Source organism: Oreochromis niloticus, linkage group LG7 (assembly GCF_001858045.2).
Source record: "Oreochromis niloticus isolate F11D_XX linkage group LG7, O_niloticus_UMD_NMBU, whole genome shotgun sequence".
NCBI lineage: Eukaryota > Metazoa > Chordata > Actinopteri > Cichliformes > Cichlidae > Oreochromis > Oreochromis niloticus.
Genome location: NC_031972.2, coordinates 13,431,427 through 13,452,338, shown reverse-complemented (window position 1 = coordinate 13,452,338; position 20,912 = coordinate 13,431,427). Strand labels below are relative to the sequence as shown.

The 20,912-nt window shown below is 40.4% G+C and overlaps 3 protein-coding genes across 8 annotated transcripts in view; 2 read left to right on the top strand and 1 right to left on the bottom strand.

The window, feature by feature from the left end:
- Nucleotides 1-2,288: 2,288 nt before the first annotated feature.
- sgtb (small glutamine rich tetratricopeptide repeat co-chaperone beta) lies at nucleotides 2,289-11,239 on the bottom strand. Its single transcript, XM_003449646.5, has 12 exons — nucleotides 11,139-11,239; nucleotides 9,044-9,156; nucleotides 8,628-8,731; nucleotides 8,414-8,489; nucleotides 6,643-6,742; nucleotides 6,308-6,412; nucleotides 6,069-6,207; nucleotides 5,892-5,954; nucleotides 5,454-5,491; nucleotides 5,276-5,359; nucleotides 3,279-3,399; nucleotides 2,289-3,138 (listed from the first exon to the last, which is right to left on the bottom strand). The coding sequence occupies exons 2-11, from the start codon at nucleotides 9,141-9,143 to the stop codon at nucleotides 3,288-3,290; spliced, it is 921 nt and encodes a 306-aa protein (XP_003449694.1). The 5' UTR covers nucleotides 9,144-9,156; nucleotides 11,139-11,239; the 3' UTR covers nucleotides 2,289-3,138; nucleotides 3,279-3,287.
- nln (neurolysin (metallopeptidase M3 family)) lies at nucleotides 11,199-19,547 on the top strand. 4 transcript variants are annotated; one of them, XM_005454477.4, is made up of 14 exons: nucleotides 11,280-11,436; nucleotides 11,674-11,846; nucleotides 11,933-12,185; nucleotides 12,939-13,087; nucleotides 13,483-13,587; nucleotides 13,805-13,907; nucleotides 13,998-14,158; nucleotides 14,831-14,966; nucleotides 15,829-16,195; nucleotides 16,333-16,534; nucleotides 16,623-16,809; nucleotides 16,891-17,019; nucleotides 17,231-17,367; nucleotides 17,456-19,547. In XM_005454477.4, exons 3-14 carry the CDS (start codon nucleotides 11,957-11,959, stop codon nucleotides 17,603-17,605), a joined length of 2,055 nt encoding a protein of 684 aa, XP_005454534.1. In that variant the 5' UTR covers nucleotides 11,280-11,436; nucleotides 11,674-11,846; nucleotides 11,933-11,956; the 3' UTR covers nucleotides 17,606-19,547. The 4 variants fall into 4 exon arrangements, with proteins under 4 accessions (XP_003449663.1, XP_005454533.1, XP_005454534.1 ...); XM_025909060.1 differs by having other exon boundaries at nucleotides 11,291-11,436; nucleotides 11,707-11,846; XM_003449615.5 differs by lacking the exon at nucleotides 11,674-11,846 and having other exon boundaries at nucleotides 11,199-11,312; nucleotides 11,935-12,185.
- Nucleotides 19,222-20,912, top strand: part of erbin (erbb2 interacting protein) — a 47,166-nt gene continuing 45,475 nt past the window's right edge. The window contains exon 1 of one of the 3 annotated variants that reach the window (XM_005454480.4): nucleotides 19,222-19,887. The gene's annotated coding sequence lies outside the window, so the exon portion shown is untranslated. The remainder of the gene's footprint in view (nucleotides 19,888-20,912) is intronic. The other 2 variants (XM_005454479.4, XM_005454481.4) reach the window with 2 other exon arrangements.

Sequence of the window (20,912 nt, the reverse complement as noted above, 5' to 3'; positions counted from 1 at the left end):
AAAACATGAGTCTTTAAGTAAGCTGATCGACAAAATTAAAAGAACTCTTTGAAAAGACATCAAATCTCAATGGGAAAAATGCTGAGTAATGTGTTAGGAATGAAAGGACACCACATGGTATGATGGAAATAAAAAATATTAACCTATAGAGGACTTGATTTAAAGTTACCCCTCAGATGGAGCAAAACATAATGTTTCTAATAATGTCCTGGTCATGTAGGCCCAGTCAGTAGTATCAATTCCTTCATCCTCCAGGAACTGGCTGCATACCTCGCCACATGAGGACGGCACCAGAAGGAATCTAGGACCCACTGTGCTACCATAAGGTCTGTCACATGTGCTCTCATGTGTTAAAAGCACAGGGCACCAGTGGTGGACCTGCCATTTCTAGTATTCTGTGGTGTATATACCAATCGGGCTTCACGGTGCCAGGAAGTGAGCACAGGTAGTAGAGGATGTCAGACTCTCAGGCCACTCTCATGAAGTCTGTTTCTGATTGTTTGGTCAGACATTCACACCAATGTCCTGCTGGAGGTGATTTGACTCTGTTCCTCCTAGCACAAAGGAGCAGATACCGATCCTGCTGATGAGTTCAGGACCACCTCTGACCCTGTCCAGCTCTCCTAGTAACAACCTGTTTCCTGGAATCTCCTCCGTGGTCTTGAGGCTGTGCTGGGAGACACACAGCAAACTTTCTGGCAGTGGCACGTACTGATGTGGCATCCTGGAGAAGTTGGACTACCTGTAGGGTCCAGGTATCCCCTCACGCTACCAGTGATGACACTGTTCCTAGCAAAATGCAAAACTAGTTAAAAAAAAAAAAAAAAACAGTCAGAAAAGATGAGGAGGAAAAAAAACATTCCTGTTTTTGGGGGTTTCTCATTTTTGCCCCTCTAGTTCCGCTACTGTTACTTTACATTACACCAAAGTAGCTGAACCTTGTTAACAACCCCCTCTCTTACTTAACTGACCACATCAGTATCCCACAAGTTCAACTGACTCGATGCTGTACTCTGATTAAAAAGTTCCCTTCATTTTTTCGATCACTATACTTTCCTGTTACAGGTCTCACTCACAGTGGGGTCTCCTTTACCAAAGAGTCCTCAGTCTGGCCCCTGTAAATAATCCTACTTTCGCTTACCAACTCCAAATTCTTGTTGAAGTTCTCGTGTTCCTAATAAAGACTATTAAACTGTGTCCAGGTCTTTATGTTCTGGTATTTATGACTATGGATAACTTGAAAAGTGGTGGTTCATCCAAAATCTTGTGTTTGCGTGCAAAAACTAAAGTTCTGTGTCAGTGAACAGTTTATTGAGCTCAAAATGACAACTTAATTTGAAATTATGTGAAGCAGATCAAATTGGTATGGTCTTTGGTCAGAATAACAGCTGATTTGAAGTGCGTCTTCATCTTTAATTTCCTTGCCTGACGTGATTTCACTGACACTGAACGGCCACGGCATCAAAGTCTGTTCTGTATCAACGTGAATACGACTCAGCTGTTTATGTCAATAGCACAAGGTCTTGCAAAACACTTGCTTTTGCGTGGATTGTGATCGGGGAGAACATTTTTGGTCACACAACTAAAGTAAGAGAAAACCCTCTGCAAAGAAGAAAACGTGTAACACCAAAAAGCATAGTGTGGAAAATGAGCCCAAGGCTATAGCAGTACTCATCCTGTTCCTCCTAGCACAAAGGAGCAGATACCGATCCTGCTTAAGGGTTAAGGACCTTCTACAGCCCTGTACGGCTTTCCTAATAACTGCCTGCTCTTGCATGCAGCAATTTTTCTAGCAGTGGCACATACTGATGTGGCATCCTGGAGGAGTTGGACTACCTGTAGTCTCCAGGTATCCCCTTATGCTAGCAGTCATGACACTGACCCTAGCGAAATGCAAAACTGGTGAAAAAACTCCGCCTGTAAAACCATTTCTGTTTTGGGGACTGTCTCACTGTTGCCCCTCTAGTGCACTTGTTGTTCATTTCATTCACACCAAAGCAGCTGAAACACATTAACAACCTCCTCTGCTAACTTAACTGACCCGATCAGTATCCCACAAGTTCAAAAGACTTGATCTTGAAGCATCCTTGGGCAAGACACAGAACCCTGAGTTACAAGTTGGGTGTGTGAATGTTTTGTGAAAAAAGTGCTCAGGCACTGAAAATTTGCACTTGTATAAATATGTGTGTGTGAATGGGTGAATTAGCCATGTAATAAAAAAGCGGTTCACTGACAGTAAACAATGATTTTTTTCATATAATAATGACATAAAGGCGCATGCGAGTAGCTTCGTTTCAAGACATTTATTATTTATATGGTTTCGACAAAACAATGTGCTGCCTTAGCATACCTGTGTTTCCATAAAGCATCTGATCTCAAATATCAGATTCAACAGCATGCAAACTGAACAATATGAATATGCTGTAAGTAGTTAATCAGAAATGAAATAGGCTTAAAGTTAGGATGTTCATTTTAGCTAAAGTGCTGTAACAACATAATGCAGGCTGCAAACACTGGTATACAATTAGACTGTTGTCTTAATTAAGTTAAGTAGTAATCACTGAAAACCACTGATGTGAGTCTCAGGAACGAACGGTGTTTATCACCCAATAAATAAGTACAGTGCATTCTGTCTACAAAAATAATACTAAACAAATAATATAAACCCGATGTGTATTATTATGAGGGAAAGCTGAAGTGTTCCCCACAATGCTGTAAAAGTACATTCCTCTCAAACCCTCCATTTATCATGACTTGACAGAAGGAACCCCTAAAATCACAACATGAAGAGGGCGGTCATTTCAGCACACAGAAAACATGATCTCTGAAGGACGGAAAGAAGTTCTGAAGAAAATAGTTACTCATATTCTGTCGGTAGGCTGAATGCATTCGTGGCTCTTTTTTATGGTTAGTGTTTACATGTTTTGCCCTAAATGTGTGAGATGCTTCACTTCATGGTCCAATCTCCAGGCTCTCATATCTCCACTCCAGAGCCTTTAGTCACAGTAAAGTGCCTAAAACCCCATCCTTGTCTCTTTATTCCAGCTATGCCGGGGGCCTGACTTTAAGAAATGGGTGTAGAGATTGTGATCGCGCCATATGGATGCCCTTCCTTGGAAAAACAAAAAAATCATGAACCTGAAATAAAAACATTAAATGTTAATAATACAAATATGATCCAAGTTTGTTTTTTTTTAGTTAGCTACAGGTTTGATTTTGAAATATTAAATAAATACCTAAATAGAACATGAATAGAACATTTTTTTTAAAGAAAATACCTGACTAGATCATGAGTGCTCCTCGGCGCTGCCGCTAAAGGAACGGCTCCGGATGTGGTTCCTCAGCTGTTCAATGAGCTCTGGGTTCTGCTGCTGGATCTGCTGGGCAAACTGTTGTCCCCTGAGAGAAAGATAACTTTGCTGAATTTTTTTCAACGAGAACAGGAACAGCACGACGAATTGTTCTGTTCTTAACATACAAAAAAAATAATGCCTGTTGCCCAGTCATGTCTCTTTACAATATGTACGATATTGTACCAATATGTGTATTGCACACTAAGTCTTTTTTCTAAGTAGTCTTTAGGAATTGGTCTCCAGGCTTCTTGAAGGACAACCAAGGCTTTTCTTTGAATTTTGGCTGCCTTTTGTTGCACTCTCTTTCAAGATAATACCAGACAGCTACAATAGTCTTAAGGTTCAGGCTCTGGTGAGAGCAATCCATTGTGTGTTTTTCTATGCAGGTACACTTTCACTGCACTGGCAATGAGTTTGGGATCAAACGGGTGCTTTCCAGATTGATAAGCATGGTGGATCAAAATTTGACCATACATTTCTGCAGTCATAATTCCATGAATTTGACAAGATCCTCAATGCCACAGGCTGAAATGCATCCCCATAGCATGACAGAGTCTCGCATGTTTTACAGATGGCTGTAAAGCACAGTGATGTCAACCAAAAATTTTAAATCTCTATTCTTCTCTTCATATGACCTGTTTCCACCGATGCTTTGCTTTCTCCCTTTTTCCCTTATATGTATATAGTATATACTATATATAGTATTATATATAGTATAAAATAGTATATATAATACTATCCATCCATCCATTTACTTCTGCTTATCCTTTTCAGGGTCACGGGAGCCTATCCTAGCTGTCATAGGGCGAGAGGCGGGGTACACCTTGGACAGGTCGCCAGTCTGTCGCAGGGCTAACACATAGAGACACAGACAACCATTTGCTCTCACATTCACGCCTATGGGCAATTTAGATTAATCAGTTAACCTATCCCCACAAACTGCATGTCTTTGGACTGTGGGAGGAAGCCGGAGTACCCAGGGAGAACCCACGCAAACACGGGGAGAACATGCAAACTCCACACAGAAAGAGTGATGGTGGAATTGAACTCAGGACCTTCTTGCTGTGCGGCACCAGTGCTAACCACCACCATGCTGCCTTATAACACTATATAGTAATAGTATTATACTATTGTACTATAGTATTATGTTGAGTGAAAAATGAGTGAAAACACAGCCAAAGACCTTCAGGAGAACTACTGCTCAAGACCAATTTAAAAATTACAAGAAAGTCTGGCTCGTTGGAAGCGAAATATAAAGAAATTAGGCATGGCTCGAGGCTTTTGCACAGTACTGCAGTGCAGCTTTTTGATGCTGAGTTTCCAGTTAATGAGTGATGTCTGTTTAGGATTCTGTAACATGAAAATATCACATCAGTTAGATTGTAGCAACTCTAACAGCTGTGCCTTCTGTCCCTGCTTTAAAATTCTTTCAATCATTCAGAATCTGCAAACAGGTACTTTAACACCCCAGAGTGGGTTTGCACCTCCAGACAAGGCAACAGGGATAAAATATTACAACCAATATTGTAAAAACTGCAAGTATTGTTTCAGAAATGTTGAAATAAATCTTGGTACAATTTGGGGAATTTACTGCCCAGCTGTGCCTTGCCAAGAGTCAGATCAATATCAGTAGCTACAGTAGCTGGCACAAAAACCACTCAAAGGTAACAGGTTCTCCTTAAATCCTCTCTACAGCTGACAAATAAACACGTTTTATCTGGTTTGTTGAATGTGTCAAGTTGATATGGTTTATCTGGGGAACTGTACAGCGCATTACTCTACAGCGAGATGCAATATAAAGACTTTACAAAGAAACTGCCACATCTTTCAGCATAAATAGTACATATAAAAAGGTCATTTAGCTCAACTAAATAATGGTGTAATTAAGCAATGCTTTTAATTTTTCCATTCAGTGTACTTACGCTTCAATCAAGCTGGAAATGTCTGAGAGCCCTCCTACTCCTGCTGCAGGGCCTCCCACTGCATTAGACATCATTCCTGACATGCTGAGCACAGTGACACAGTTAGTCAGTTCACGGTGGGACTCATATTTGGAAACAACAATTGAATGCTGAAGTAAATGCATAAAGTTCGACTTACAGCTGTTGTACCTGCTGGTTCTGCATCACGCTGGCAGCCTGCAAAGAGAAATCAACATGAATTCTTGATGTGTTTCTCGCGTACGTAATAAAAGGGCAATTTATTTTTTGTCACACTGGCAATTTTGTCAGAAGAACAATCTACCATCTAGCGCTGTGGGGCCTGAATGCGCATACACAGCTATCGGATTTAGATGTGTCTTGTCCTTGATGCTGCAATAAAATCCTGGCGTGCTCGGAAAAAACATTCTCGGCCAAACGCACGCTCCCATGTGTCATAATTTAATGAGCTCGGGTTGTCAGGCTCTCATTTCTGCTAGACAATTACTGTGGTTGTTTAACAGGCTAACTATCACTCTTGGGACTAATCCAGTAAAAAATAAAAACAATCCTGAGGCTCCTGAATGGAAGCTGTGCCTGTTAGAACTCGTGCTCTTACCATGCTGATGAAGGCTGGGTTGTTGATTAAACTAGCCATGTCAAATCCCAGTCCGGCTGCTATCTGTGGCAGAGATGTGTAAACGACAGTCCAATAAGAAAATATGAACATTAACCACAATTACATTACGCTACACGTGTGGAGAGGATTAAAAGCAAGAGGCTTGTTTCTACTCACAGGGCTGGTTGCTTCTTTCTGCTTCTGCTCTGCGATTTTCAGGTTGGATTTGTACGTGTCATTCTCGGGGTCCAATACCAAAGCTTTCTTGAAGTACGTAATTGCCTCTGGATACTTGTTCATAGCTGTCAAAGCCAACCTGAAACCACAGAGGAAAGAGTGAGTAGTTATTTTTGGAAAATATTATGGAGAGAGCTACAGTTTATTTAAAATGACTTGTTAATAGTAAATGACCCAACCCCATCCTCCCATATGCTTTGCTGTAGGTCGGATCAATCCCAATGGCTCTCTCACAGTCACTAGTTGCTTCGGTATAATTCCCCAGCTTACTGTGAGCTGCAGCCCTGCAAGTAATAAATTCAGAGCACTGTGTAATGTTTGTGTTCAGGTGGGTAATGAAAGAGGGAGGGAATCGGTCAGCAAGCACTTTCTCGAACAGTTCAAGCATTACATCACACTCGGCTCTGCTTTGTTTATCTACTGTCTGCCATTATATACAAATCTACAAATCACGATTCAAGGACAAAATTAAGTTCAGATCAGTAACAGCGTAAAATATCAGTTCAGTAAATACCTGTTGCAGTAGTACACAGCATTTCTTAGGTCCAGATCAATTGCCTTTGTGTAGCACTCCACTGCACTCCTGTAGTTCTCCTCCTTCATGTGATTGTTTCCTAAAGAAACAAAGTGTGTAGTTATAACAACAAAGTTAACATAAAGCTCATGACCGATTCAGTCAATCTTATGGAAAAATAGGATGACAATTCAGCTTTAGGGTGATAAATTATAATATAAGGTGTCTTTTTTTCTTTTCTTGGGCTTCAGAAAAGCATTGGCAGGTTTTTAAATCTTGTAGGTGAAAGCAAATTGACATGTTTTATGTGCCACCAGCTACAGGTTCAGAAATCTAAACACTCCCTCCACCTTTTTTTTTTAAACTTGTGAACATGCATGCACAATCCTCTCCAACATCCAACCACCAGAATAAAACCCAGAAACTAAACACTCAAGCAAGGACAGAGAAACGAGCAGAAACAACAGAACACGTCTACTCCCATCAAGGCCACCCGAGTCTTTAAAGAGCAAACACCCATACACACCCACCCAGAAACCCCAAGTTGCTACAACCAACAGCAAAGACAGAGTGGCAGTGGACGCCAACATGTCGACACAGAAACATGCAGGAAGGCCTCCACCAGTGTCTGAAGCCCTCACTAAGACCCAACAGAGGCCAGACAGCACATTCCAGTCCCACCCGGGCAGCATGGACAGCCAGGAATAGGATCCCACTGCACTGAGGGAGCCGAAAGACAGCGAACAGACCCAAACCCCAGGAAGGACACCGAAAAGCACAACCAGGGTGCCAGGACACACACACCCTAGCGGCAAAGGTCAACCAAGCACATGCTCCCCACATTTAGATCACAGGCTGAGGGTGTTTTAAAGTAACACTAACAATATGTAAGGATACTACTTTAACCAAGCTTCAGATGTTTCAGAGTTATAAGCTCTTCAACTGATCCACCAGCTTTTATATCTACACTATTTTATTATATGCAGGTGCAAATCATATATTAAAATTACAAATATTGGTCACCTCCTCTGTCTGAATTTATTTAAATAGCACAATAAATTTTGCGTCACTTTCACAAAAGATTTTAATGAATAAAAGCAGGTTTCGTCTGGGTGGTTGCCACTAGTAACAAAAGAGTTCTGAAGTGAGTTACTTCTGTGAGCAGGACATATGAAGCCAAGAGCAGAAAAAAAACTGTCTGAAATAGAGTGTTCAGAATGAAGCCTGAGCTTTTGGCTCAATGGGGCCTTTTTAATATGAGTATCCATCACTTTAACAGTATATATATGATAGATAATGAGGAAAATAAGACAAAATTAGATTCAAATGCACTTGAGAAACATCAACTGAACTTGCACTGCTACATAATCATTTACATCGTGACAAATGGAATTGAAACTAATCATGGTGCCTCCAGTGATGATAAATGTAATCAGTGTGTTCCCCACCCACAGCAATTTGACAGCACAATTCAATAAAACATTCCAAACCCTGTGGGGGATGAATTTACAAAAAGCAAGAACAGACACAGAAAGGTAGAAGTTTAGGGATTATTTCAAACTTTGTCCATGTTTAATATGATCAACAAAACAGCAATAATAGGAAATCATAAATTAAGTAATAATAATACAAAATAAGGTAATGCATACATGTCCACTATGAAGCGCATCAGAGCTGATGCAAAACATGCATAATAATAATAATAATGTAGAAGCTCACCATATTTATTTATGAACCTAATGTAATTAGATGTGAAGTGTTTCAAGATTACCTTCATTCTTAAGCAGCTCTGCTCGTTCGATGTCTTCAGGAGATGGGGAGCTCTCTGGTATGGTTAGATTGTCATTCTGTGCAAATGTAAAATAAAAGAGTCAGTGAATAAACACACAGGACATTCTGACTGGACACAAAAAAAGCACTGGTGTAATTAAGTCGTCATAATTGTACTGTGTATTTTACAATACTGTAAAGCATGCACTACCCACCTTGAGCAGGGCATTGAGGAATATCTCTCTAAGTGACTGTGGCACTGAAAGATGACAGTCACTGGAGCTGATCTTGAAGGTGGTCTCCAAGCACTGTATAGCAACTGCATTGGAGAATCAGCCAACATATGACAGAGTAGTTTTGTGTTAACTGGATAATCATGTTGAGTCAGAACTTGGCTCTACGCTCAGAGCAAGTCATTTGAATAATTCTTTTCAACAGCACTGCTTATCAAACCCTGATTTTGGTCATGTTTTCTTACTACCGTGACAGTTCTTAGCTTACTATCAAGAAAAGGGACATGATGTATGTACAGTTTGTGCAGATTCAGAACTCTGAAATGGACGAGACAAGGCAGAGTGCCCAGTGTTTGCACAGACACTTTCTAAGGCATAAGTGCAGTGAGTCGACCTACCTTCGAGGCTTTCCTGCTCATCAGAATTCAAAGTACCACAATGTGTTTGATCTCGTAGGAACTGCACAATAGAGAATGCCAGGCGCTTTTCCACAGCCATTTTTACCTAGAAACTGGTAGGGACAAGAAGGGGTTTGGAATCAAATGGAAAGGAAACCACTCAATGGTGACTGAATTACTAATTCACGAGGTGCCATTTCATAATAAAAGTAACAAACACATGCTTAAATAATGCTTAACTATAATGCTTAACTATAACTAAGTCAGTATAAAATACTGTAATTGTGCTTATTTAATCAAACTCGGACACAGACTCTATGCAGTCCTCTGAAGTACACACCTACTGCTTCCATAGGAATTATAAAGGTAAGCAGCAGGCAAATGCGGGTTATCAAATGCACTTGATTAACTTTTGCAGCTTGCTGGTTTGGAGCATTTAGGTGTGTGTTCACCTCAAGGTCAGACCATGCAATGCTTAGAAAAATGGCAAAATACCCAAGAGCTACATCTCACACTCTACAGGGCTCAGTAAGCATTTTAAATGTTTAATTTTATGACAGTACACTTAGAAAAAGACTAAAATGTTTTGGAAGGCTTGCCATGAGAAATCTTCTTCTCTCTAGTTTGCAAACTTGCATGTGAACAACCCACAAGTCTTCTGGGACAATGTCCTTTGGACAGACAAGACCAGAGTGTTGAATTTAAAATGAGCACAAACACTTTTTACCAACTGTCTGGTGGTGGGCTGATGATTTTGGCTTGTTTTTTATTTGATTTGTTGAGCCAAAAATCCTCCATAGCAATGTGAGAGAGTGACAAAGTTATACATTAAGGTGGTTCTACAAGCATGTAGTTTTTCACTAGAGTGCATACAGTCCAGTGAAAAGTTTTTCAAGACTGTATTTCCTGGCTGATATAGCAATCAGACAATTTTATTGAATTATGCTGTTCTGCCACAAGTATATAAAAAATGTAGAATATTTAATAAAGGTTAATAAAGAATGACCTGTTCCTTTTTCCAGTTTAATTTCTGATTTACAAGTTACATGTTTATATTATTGAATATTTTTTAACCCTAAAAATCAATACGGGCATTGTTATGCAAAAATTCAGTATCAGTGTGACTCTATTAAAATGGGCACTACTTCAAAACAAAGAAGCTGGCTTAGGGAGCACATTTTTGGTGCTTTTAATATATGCATTTCATTTTTTATTCAGCAATACATTACGTTTTATATTTTCAGGTTTAGAAGAGGCTGAGATAGTAGTTATGACCTAATTATAAACCTGGGCTCGACTATCCCAGGTTATTTTTTAGGTGCCAGTAGTTATCTTGCATTTGTTAAGGACTCTGTAGCAGTGAAGGAGAATATCAAATGACTGCATTGCATTTTGATAGTAAATCTCTACAGCTACAAAGTTGCACTACAACTGATACTGGCGATCTGCAGTTTCTTGTCATTTTATTGCCTATAACAAAAAAAAGCCTTGCCCCTCAGAAGGCTAGTTACTGCTTGATTTTTCTAAGTCGGACTGAGGCAAAAAGTGTGTGGGGAAACTGGGGCAAAAAAAACATGGCCACAGAATCACAGTGAGGGATGCTACAGACACAAACACTATTGCCTCATACGTCTGTCACGTGCTGAAACCAAGCGTTATGTTCATTTGAGTCTAGCTAGCACAGCTACTCCTCCCTTCGTGTGTGTTGACACACGTAAATGCAGTGATGCAGAAGCTGTGATGTAATAGCATAATGGGTGTTTTCATTCACTGCACTGACTTTATACGTTTATTTTAAATAAATGCATTGCTAAAATAAAATTATAATTTAGCCAGTGGCGCTGGCAGGTGTTTGTCTTTTAAGGAAACCTACACCCTGACGGTCCGGACAAACAAGGCTCGCGCGCTGCTTGTGTGATGCTGGCTAAAACAATCACAACCCTTTACCAAAAAAACAAAACAAGACAGGAAAACAGGAGGAGGAGAGGAAACAGAGGTCATCCTCGGAGCCCTACAAACAACACGAAGTCATTTTAAAAATAACACTCTATTAAAGGATGCTGTTCAGTGTGTGTCCCCCCTCCCGCCCACCTACCTGAGGTCTTATCCAGCTGTCTGCTGCTACCGCGTCATGAGGAGGGCTCAAGTCGGATCGATCGCGTCTTCCTCCTCTGCGCCTGCGCGTTAACAACGGAAATAAGAAGCGGTTCCCACGCGAGAAACGGGGAGAGATACCGGTCTTTGCTGCAACTACAGGGACTGAGCCATAGTAAGGCAGGAAGAAACGGGTTAATTTTATTTTTATGTATTTTTTTTTTTTTTTGCTGAAAGAAATCGCATGATACTGCTGGCATGTATCTGCTAACAGCTATAGTTTGCCGAGCACATTTCAGGTATGCTAAACATAGTCCACTATGGACTAGTCCACTAAATTGTGGTTGTTTATTACGTATGTGTGACAGATTGGTGAACTACGTTCAACAACTTTAAATTGCTAATTGCAGTGTGTTCCGCTTCCACGGACACCTGTCCACAATTAAAAATAATTTAAAGTGACAAAGTGACAACTCCTGCTTATTGGCACTTTAAGGATAACTGAGCTGTTTTTGTACGTTTTGGCTGCTTGACAGTTATTCCACGCTTTTATGAACTTCGTTTGAAAGGCTTCCGCTCGCACTGCCATGGCATGAAACTCTACACTGATGGATGAACCACGAGGGAAAAACATTACCGGTTATAGCATGGAAAGAAGTGTATCGAGTGTGTCCATGAAGATTGTGCTTACATTAATACCACCTATTCGAGCTGATCGGTTTCTTGACTATGGAGCAACAGAAAATATTGTTCGTTTTGGGGGGCGGTGGGTATTAAAAGGTCCAATTTTTTTACAGGGTCTGTAAACCTCTCCTGAGAATGACCATCGCTAGTGGGTCAGTGCTGTCTGCCAGAGACTGCTCTCAGGCAGGGCATGTGAGGAACACACTGAGGTGGAACCTGTCTCCAGATGAGATCAGGACTATGACAGACAGCTTAATTGCCAGAGTAAAGAAGGTCTATGACGACGTTGGATCCCTAAATATAGAAAATGTCTCTGTTGAAAACACCCTGATGACCTTGGCTAATGCTAAGATGGATTATGCATGTAAGTGTGCTGGTGTATTCTGGTTTACAATTCCATGAAACCAACAAACCCAACAATGTTTGAATCCCGCTAATGAGTATACACAAGCTAACTATATGTTAATAACATCAGTAAGCTATACTATCACAGAGAGTTATGCTGCACATGTGAAAATTCTTTAGTTCTTGCAGCAGTTTCTTTGCTTACATTACTCCTAGCACTGTCTGCAGCATAAGAGTAGCATCACACCTGAGCAGACTGTGGTGTGGAGTCAAGTGGTGTCTTCCTGTTACACTTCCTAACTAATTAGTGACATTTCCTATCCAAGGGCTGATGAGTTTATAACATGGTGAGGCATCCATCCATCCATCCATAGCTCACATGAATGATTACTCCTCCAATAGTATTTATCGTAATTTAATCAAAGTTACATGCAATGATCAGCTAATAGAGCTTCACCCAATCTGTGCTCAAAGTCAAGGTCACGCTTGTGGTTTTACAGGCAGTAACATGCAAACTGTGATTGATCATGACCCTGATGAGCTACTACGTCACTCTGGCGTGTATATGTGTTTACACATTTTTAAAAAAATTAATTGATATTGGAATAATTTACGCCCTTGTGTACCATCATCAGAAATCTAATGTAGCTATTCTCTTCTATTTTTTGTCTTCATTAGGAAGGAATACAAAGGCTTTTAGCTGTTGTTTTTTATTATTCTGTTATTTTTGTAACGTTCACCGTCGCTGTTTTTGTTTGCTTTGCTCCCTTAGCATCACGCCACGTTCTTGCCTTCCCTCAGTATGTTTGTCCTTCTAAGGAGCTTCGATCAGCGAGCACCGAAGCTGAAAAGAGACTGTCTGAGTTGGACGTGGAGATAAACATGCGGGAAGATGTGTTCAAACGAATCACTGCCTTGCAGGTACGACTCGAGCCACATTCACTTCAAGTAAAGTGAGGACTTTTGTAAAAACTGATACCTTTATGAGGCCACACAGATAATGACGTGTTAAAGCAGTCTTAATCATAAAAGGCTAATGTGTGAGGATTGGCTGCATTTATGAAAATCTTAAACTATTTTCACACTTCATGTCAGCCAGAGGCCAACAGATCATAGAGGCGCAAGGACTACTGGTTCTTATTAGACTGGAAACGAAATGTAATCTCATCTGATCAGTGGCAGCCAGTGCCATATGTTATTTCATGCTGTGCTGGCTCCCTGGCATGCAATATATAAATAGGTGAATAAATTTAGCAGAATGCCTGCTATTCTACCTGTATGAGAAGATGTTTAGTGTTATGATTGTGTTTTGGTAGAATAAACAGAAAGACAACCTTTCAGCTGAGGAAAAAAGATTCCTGGACAGACTTGTTACACTGGGCCAGAGGAAAGGATTGCACCTGTCTAAAGATATACAAGAGGTAATGTCATGTGTGATCTGATTATTAATATGGAAGTCATTTGTTAAAGTTACAGGTTAAAGGAGTTTAGAGATTAATTCCAATGTTTCATAATTGAAAAGAAGAAGTAAGCAAATAGAATCACATTGAAAGTGCCTGTAAATCTTTGCTTATCTTATTAGATAGTAAAAAATTAAAATCTCTGTGATGTCTTTCGCTCTGTGTTCTCTCTCCTAAGGAAATAAAAAGAACTTCCAAGCTCATCAGCGAACTCTCCATCGAGTTTAACAAGAATCTGAACGAGGAGAGCAAATTTCTTATTTTCTCTGAGCACGAATTAGGTGAGCTTGATACGTGAAACTCATGAAACGCTGCCTTGAGAGCCACGCTTTAACCGTATTCACTGATTCTCTTGTGACATACTTGCTCAGGTGGGCTAGCTGCCACTTTTCTCAGTGGACTGGATAAGACGGCTGAAGGACGGTATAAAGTGACCCTGGAATATCCCCATTACTATCCACTGATGAAGAGGTGCCATAATCCTGAAACAAGGAGAAAGATGGAAATGGCTTTTAACAGCAGGTGTAAAGAGGTAAACCGCAGGCTGATGATTAATATTTATATCCCAAATTTTAACCCTGTAACGCCAAGCGGATCATATTTGATATATGAGTTTCTAAGACCTCTAACAATCTGATTCTTTGGTCACTTATAGGTTTTTGTTTGATTAGGATAAGGATACTATGACCAATAATGCTGGATATACCAAAAATGATACAAACTTATTATTATTATTTTTTTAGTTTCCTGAAGGTTCAATAAACACTCCAGTTTAAAAAAAATAAAAATAACTATAAGTCACATTAATGTTGGACAGCTATGGATCCATACACATGTGCAGGTGAAATGAGAAAATGTGTGATATAAAAAGCTGCGGACAACAGGCCCTGGTGTTGTTGTGGTAGCTACTCAAGCCACACTGGGAAGCTTTTTCCTTTAATTTGTCGCCTGCTCGTATGTCTAAATGACATACAAGGATACAATCAGCAATTGCTGTCACTTTAGCACATTAATGAAACAAGCAATGTTGCATATCCCATGTCTTGAGAGGGCTGAAGTTGCAGCCCAGAGAACCTGCTTGGTGAAACCACATATTACTACTGGTTACCAAATGTGTCACAGAATCAACTCAGGCTGGAAACCTGTTTTAATAAGCTTAATTAAATGATTTAACTGAGCTGCGTCTCTCGTTTTTTTCCCCCAGGTAAACACGGCAATCTTAGAAGAGTTGATACAGCTGCGGGCGAAGGTTGCACACTTACTTGGTTACGGTAGCCATGCTGAGTATGTGCTGGAGATTAACATGGCTAAAAATGCAAGCAACGTGTCTGACTTTCTGGGTATGGTCTCTTTGACATCTGACCTCGCTGCCACACACATACACATGCAAACATTCCCTGTCATTTAAGATGAGCTCTCCCGCCTCCTGATAACTGCCTTAAAGTAGGAAAAGAAACTCAATAGGACAGATGAATGGGTGTGCAACTCCACACGCAGTCACATAACATGCAGGGTGAAATGTAATCAGTTACTAATGACAAATTACACAACATCAGCTTTTTATAATTAGTAGTGGCTGTAATCAGGTTGAACAACTAAAAGCATGTCTTTAATCTCAAAAAGTGAAATAAACCAGAGCTCACAAAAGGAGCACAAGAAGCACAGAAATTCAAGTCCAACAAAGGAAAAAGACAAGACTGTATACATGCACAGAGAGATGCTCAGTAAGAATAAATCATAGAATCAGAACAAAAGCAAAAGGTTAAAGTACAAGAGGCACAAAGAAAAGTTTTTCCCACAGTAAAAACAGGAAGTGTAAACTAGAAAGACAAGAGAACTAACAGAGAGACAAAGACAAGGAAGCAGTGGGATACTACAGAAAGAAGAAGAAAGGAAACATAAGAAATGACATAAATAGAATCAAAACAGGAACCAAAACTCAAAAAATATCACACAGGAACCCAGAACCGCACTAATAGTTTTCAATGCAAACAACAAATTTTGAATATTCAGCATTTGCAGATTTAGAACAGATTTCCTCTACAAAAACGTTCAACTTTCATATTCTTTTTTTGAGTGTGCAAAGGGAGTTAGTTTGATTTGGGCTTTAAAAAGAAGATAAGAAAGTAGACAGCAAAAGGTTCAAAAAAATTGCATGCTTCACATTCCGACTAAGGAGTTTTTCTTTTTCTGCCTTTACAGACAAGTTCCATGAAACGCTGAAGCCCGTGGGAATCAAAGAGAGGAAATACATTCTTGCGCTGAAGAAGAGGGAGTGCCTGATGAAGGGCTACCAGTTTGATGAGAAGATTAATGCCTGGGACTTACCCTACTACATGAATCAAGTGGAGCAGCGCAAGTTTGCTGTGGACAAGGACAAACTAATCGAGTATTTCCCTCTTGATGTGGTGACAGAAGGGCTGTTTGGTATCTACCAGGAGCTGCTGGGTCTCATATTCACAGAGGTGGAACAGGCTGACGTGTGGCATGAAAATGTCAAGCTGTACTCAGCCCGGGACACTGAAACAGGGGAGGAGATTGGTCAGTTCTACCTGGATCTGCATCCAAGGTAGATTATGTGTCATTTTTTTCAGAGACAAGATAAGATCCTGTGTTTGATGTCTTTATGAAGTGTGAGCTCACTAACATTCACTAGAGCTCTTGATCTGTGTGATAGACTTCAGCCTGACTGTGACATTTCACCAGGGAGGGAAAATATGGCCACGCAGGTTGCTTTGGGCTCCAGCCTGGCTGCAGAGGCCCCGATGGAAAGCGCAGGCTGCCGGTTGCGGCCATGGTAGCCAATTTCACCAAGCCTAGAAAAGGTTGTCCTTCTCTCCTCCAACACCATGAAGTGGAGACCTATTTTCATGAGTTTGGTCATGTCATGCACGAAATCTGCTCTAAGGTCAGTCGCTATGTTCAGTCAGGAAGTTATTGATATTTATATACTGTGTGCTTATGAATAAAAATTAGTTTTTCTGTGTATGCGTCAGACTGCTTTTTCAGAATTCAGCGGAACAATGGTGGAGACAGACTTTGTGGAGGTGCCGTCTCAAATGCTTGAGAACTGGGTTTGGGAAAAGGAGCCTCTGAGAAGAATGTCCTGTCACTACAAAGATGGTACCTCCATCCCAGACGAGCTGCTCGACAAACTGATTGCCTCCAGAGTTGCTAACACTGGTCAGACACCTAAACTTTGCACAAAAAAGTCTGTTACATTTATGTGTAAGTGAAGAGTCTCTGTTGATGTGTTCACTTCAGGGCTTATGAACCTACGTCAGGTAGTCCTTAGTAAGGTGGACCAGTCGCTTCACACCAGCCCACGTGCAGACACTGCTGAGGTGTTTGCAAAGCACTGCCAGGACATCCTGGGTATTCCTGCTACACCAGGTCAGCTTTAGCTTCAGCTATTTAGAATATATTTGAGAAATTATTGCATTAGAATTTCTATCAGTGATGCGGATTTACATTTTATAATAAACAGTCCACTCTGGGCATTAGTAGTTTGTATTCAGTGTTTTGTATGAAGCGCACAGACACTATCGTTTTTCTTTTTTGGAATTTGTATTAGCGATTTGTAACAAAGATCTGCTCTCTGCAGGAACCAACATGACAGCCAGTTTTAGCCACTTAGCTGGAGGATATGATGGTCAGTACTATAGCTATCTATGGAGCGAAGTCTACTCCATGGACATTTTCTTCAGTCGTTTTAAAAAGGAAGGCATTATGAATCCAAAGGTTGGTTTTCTGGTTGAACATTTCACTCTAATGATGTCTTATTTTTCTTGAAACTGTCTTTATATGTGCATTTATGCCCTGAACACAGGTTGGAAAAGAGTACAGAAGAGTGATACTGGAAGCTGGAGGCTCTGTGGATGGGATGGACATGGTGAAAACCTTCCTCGGACGTGCGCCGTATCAGGATGCCTTTTTCCAATGCAAAGGACTGGTTAACTCACAAGAAGCATCAATGTAATCTGATGTGATCTTTAACTGTTTTTGTCATTATTATATTATATCTGGATGCAGGTAAATGTCAGTTGAGAAATAAGGTATTATTACTATCTTCAGGATTTCATACTAGAGTTCTGTCTGCCTTTGTTTAAATGTCCAGTACATCACGACAGGGCCTCGTCATGACATGTTCAATGTGTTTTACAGCCTTTTTAATTCGTCATGGCAGAGGTGTTACTAAAACAGTAAACCAGGGATGTCAAACTCATTTTAATTCGAGGGCCACATACAACTTCATTTGATCTTAAGTGGGCCAGACCAGTGAAGCTCAACTACACATTAAATCCATCAGATATCTTCATATATGAACAAGAAGTGCAGTTTCTACAGTTTGTCTCATTTTTATTTCTACAGTTTGTCTCATTTTTATTTCTACATGATGAAAAAATTGTGCCATACTAAATACAAGCACAATTTTGGGGGGTTTAAATTGTAAGAAATTTATAAAATTACAGAAAAGGTTCTGGTTGCTCATTGCCAGGACTGTCCTGTAATTATAAAGCAGAAAGCTTTTGTTAGTTCAGAGAAAATGATCTGTTTCTCTTTATTTTGTCTTACTATGAACCAATTGAAAAAAACATTTCTATAGTAGTTACTGAAAAAATGGGAACTACTTTTCTGTCATTTATTTGTTTATCTTTTACATAATTACTTTGGTGTTGTGTGGATGACCATGGTGCTGTAGAACTCATGTCCATAATTTAAGCCCTCCACATTTTCCAAAGCCATCCAGCAGGCCAAATTGGAGTCCTTGCCGCCGTTTCTGGCCCCTGGGCCCTATGTTTGACACTCGTACAATAAAGAATGGATATTTCTTTATATTAAAGAATATGAATAATATGGTTTCCACAATAGTTCTTTTTCGAAACATACATTCTCGTCATTAATTTCATTACTTATGCCATCACTTCTGCTGTGACATGTCAGAATTTCCTTCCATGCAGTGATCAGATATGTCAAGGGTACAAAAATAGTAACAGCAGGCTTAAGTTACAGGTATCCAAGTATAGGCGCTAACATACCCTTACTAGATTTACAATATAGTCAAAAAACTGTTTTCAACTGCTTCTTTCTGCTGCCACATTATATTACATTTATCAGCTACCTACTCTTGGTGGCCTGACAACTTCATTAAGTCGTTTAGAGGGTTGACACTAGACGTTAGACTGTTCAAGCCTTTTACGTTGAGCACACCCGTCAAACATTATGTGGAAAATTCTACCCTTGAAAGGCACTTGGCTATTTTAATGGATATATCTTTGAGCTATCTTTAAATCTCCAGAAAAAAGGCCATATTATTCTATTTAATTTAAATTTCCAGTGAAATGCAAAAATCTTCGCTGGAGGGCGCCACGACATAACAAGAGTAATGAAGGCTGCTGCAAACCGTACAAACACCTATTTTTTGTACGTTATATGTAAATGGGTTTAATAAAATCCCTTGTCGGTCTGGTTTGTATACGCATTTGCAGTCTGTGTGAATATCCTGTGTAGCCTATTTGAAAGGGAAAACAGTGTCAATAAGTCAATGCACAGAGGAAGATAAGCGGAATCACTAGCAGTGTCTGGGTGAGATAGTGAAAGCGTCGTCCCCGGGGCTCGGTGAGGCTGGAAAGGCGACTACTGGTGGACAGCTTTCTCCATGTACCCGCGGAGGTCGCAGAGAAGAAACTCGCCGCTTCGTGCTGTGCCCCACAGCCTCAATGTAGCTTCGTTCCAGTCAGTAGAGCTGCGTCTATTGTAAATGAGCAAAGACCTGGAAATTATGAGCGAAAACATCTGGGTGCGGCACACTTTAGAGGAAAAGGTTTCGCTGTGCCGGAGGTGGTTCGCAGTTTTGCCTTTTGTATTTCCTTGCTGAATGTAGTGGACATTTTGGATTTTTTTTAATGTTGTGTCATTAATTTGCATCAGTTAAGGACCATTTTTGCGCTTGTCTTCGTCGTCGGTTAGTCTGGCTGTGCCACAAGGCAATATTTTTATGTCTCAAAACAACTGAGAGGGACAACGTTAAACTTGAGGGCGGCTCGCTGAGGAGAATGTACGCACTGGGCCAGCTTCGAGTTGCTCTCTAAGTAAGGCAATATTAGCTAGCTGCTAACACTAGCCAGACCCAATTGAACTGTCGTGAAGCAAACCAGTGAAACCAGCTAATGCCCACTTCTCAAGGTGTTTGTTGGGTAGTATCAGCCTTCACATAAGCTGGATATCATTAAATGAGACGCTGACCCGACAGTAACTCAGGTAAGTCTCTTTGTTTGCGCAAGTTACTGCTTCTGTCTGCGGGGCCCCACACAGCATGCTAACGCTAGCTGTAGCGTTGTATCGCTGAGGTCCCATTCTCAGGTTGTCCCACTTGAAGTCTCGCATTAATGCGGTTGATTTTAAATGTGGAATTATACGATAATGTATTATCTGGGTGCTTGTAGTTTAGTAATGGCTGTGAGAGCATTGTTGGTTTAAAACAACAGGTTTTGGACTGTATTAACAGACTTGAGCATCTGTGTTTTCGGAAGGTTTCGCATCAGCAGCTGTGTATGCTGTTGCCCCTTTGCGATGTAGCTCACTTGGCACTAATTTATTCGCTTTAGAAAGCGGTGTAGTACATTTAAAGCTGTCAGTCTATAAGTGTTGATACTATTCCTAAAACCAGCCATTAATAACTGCGCCGCAATAGCAACACTCGCATCTTTTGTTGCGCCTACACCGTCTAGGACGGATTAGCGCGCCGTACTTATCAACATATTGGCGTTTTCATTTTCTCGCCGCTTCATTAATCAGATTAGTGTCCTCACTTAACTCCACTGTAATTTAATCCCGTTAAGATCCGGGATAAATTCAGGACTATTCTGAGGAATTTCAGCAGGTCTGTCCTTGCCTGTCGACTTGTTGTTAGTGTTCGTCATTCACCGCTCTGGGAAATGGTGTCAGGAGATGCAATCAGGTTGAGTCTCAGGGCACCTTGAAGGCAACGCTCAGGTAGACAAGTAATAAGCCCGGGATCGAGTGTCGTTAGTAAGATACCTAGATTAAATCCGCTAATGTGTCAACTTCTTACTGGAACTTAATTGACTATAAAGTACAGTTAAGAGGTGAATCGGAGATATTTCTGCATCTGTGTAGATTATCTTAGATTTCATAACATAACTTTACAAACGTACTGAACCAGGTGGAGTGTTGCCAGAGATAATATTTTGTAGTAGATTGAGATACTAACTATGGATGTCATGATAACAGATTGTCATTTAATGAAAAGTAATATTTAAACT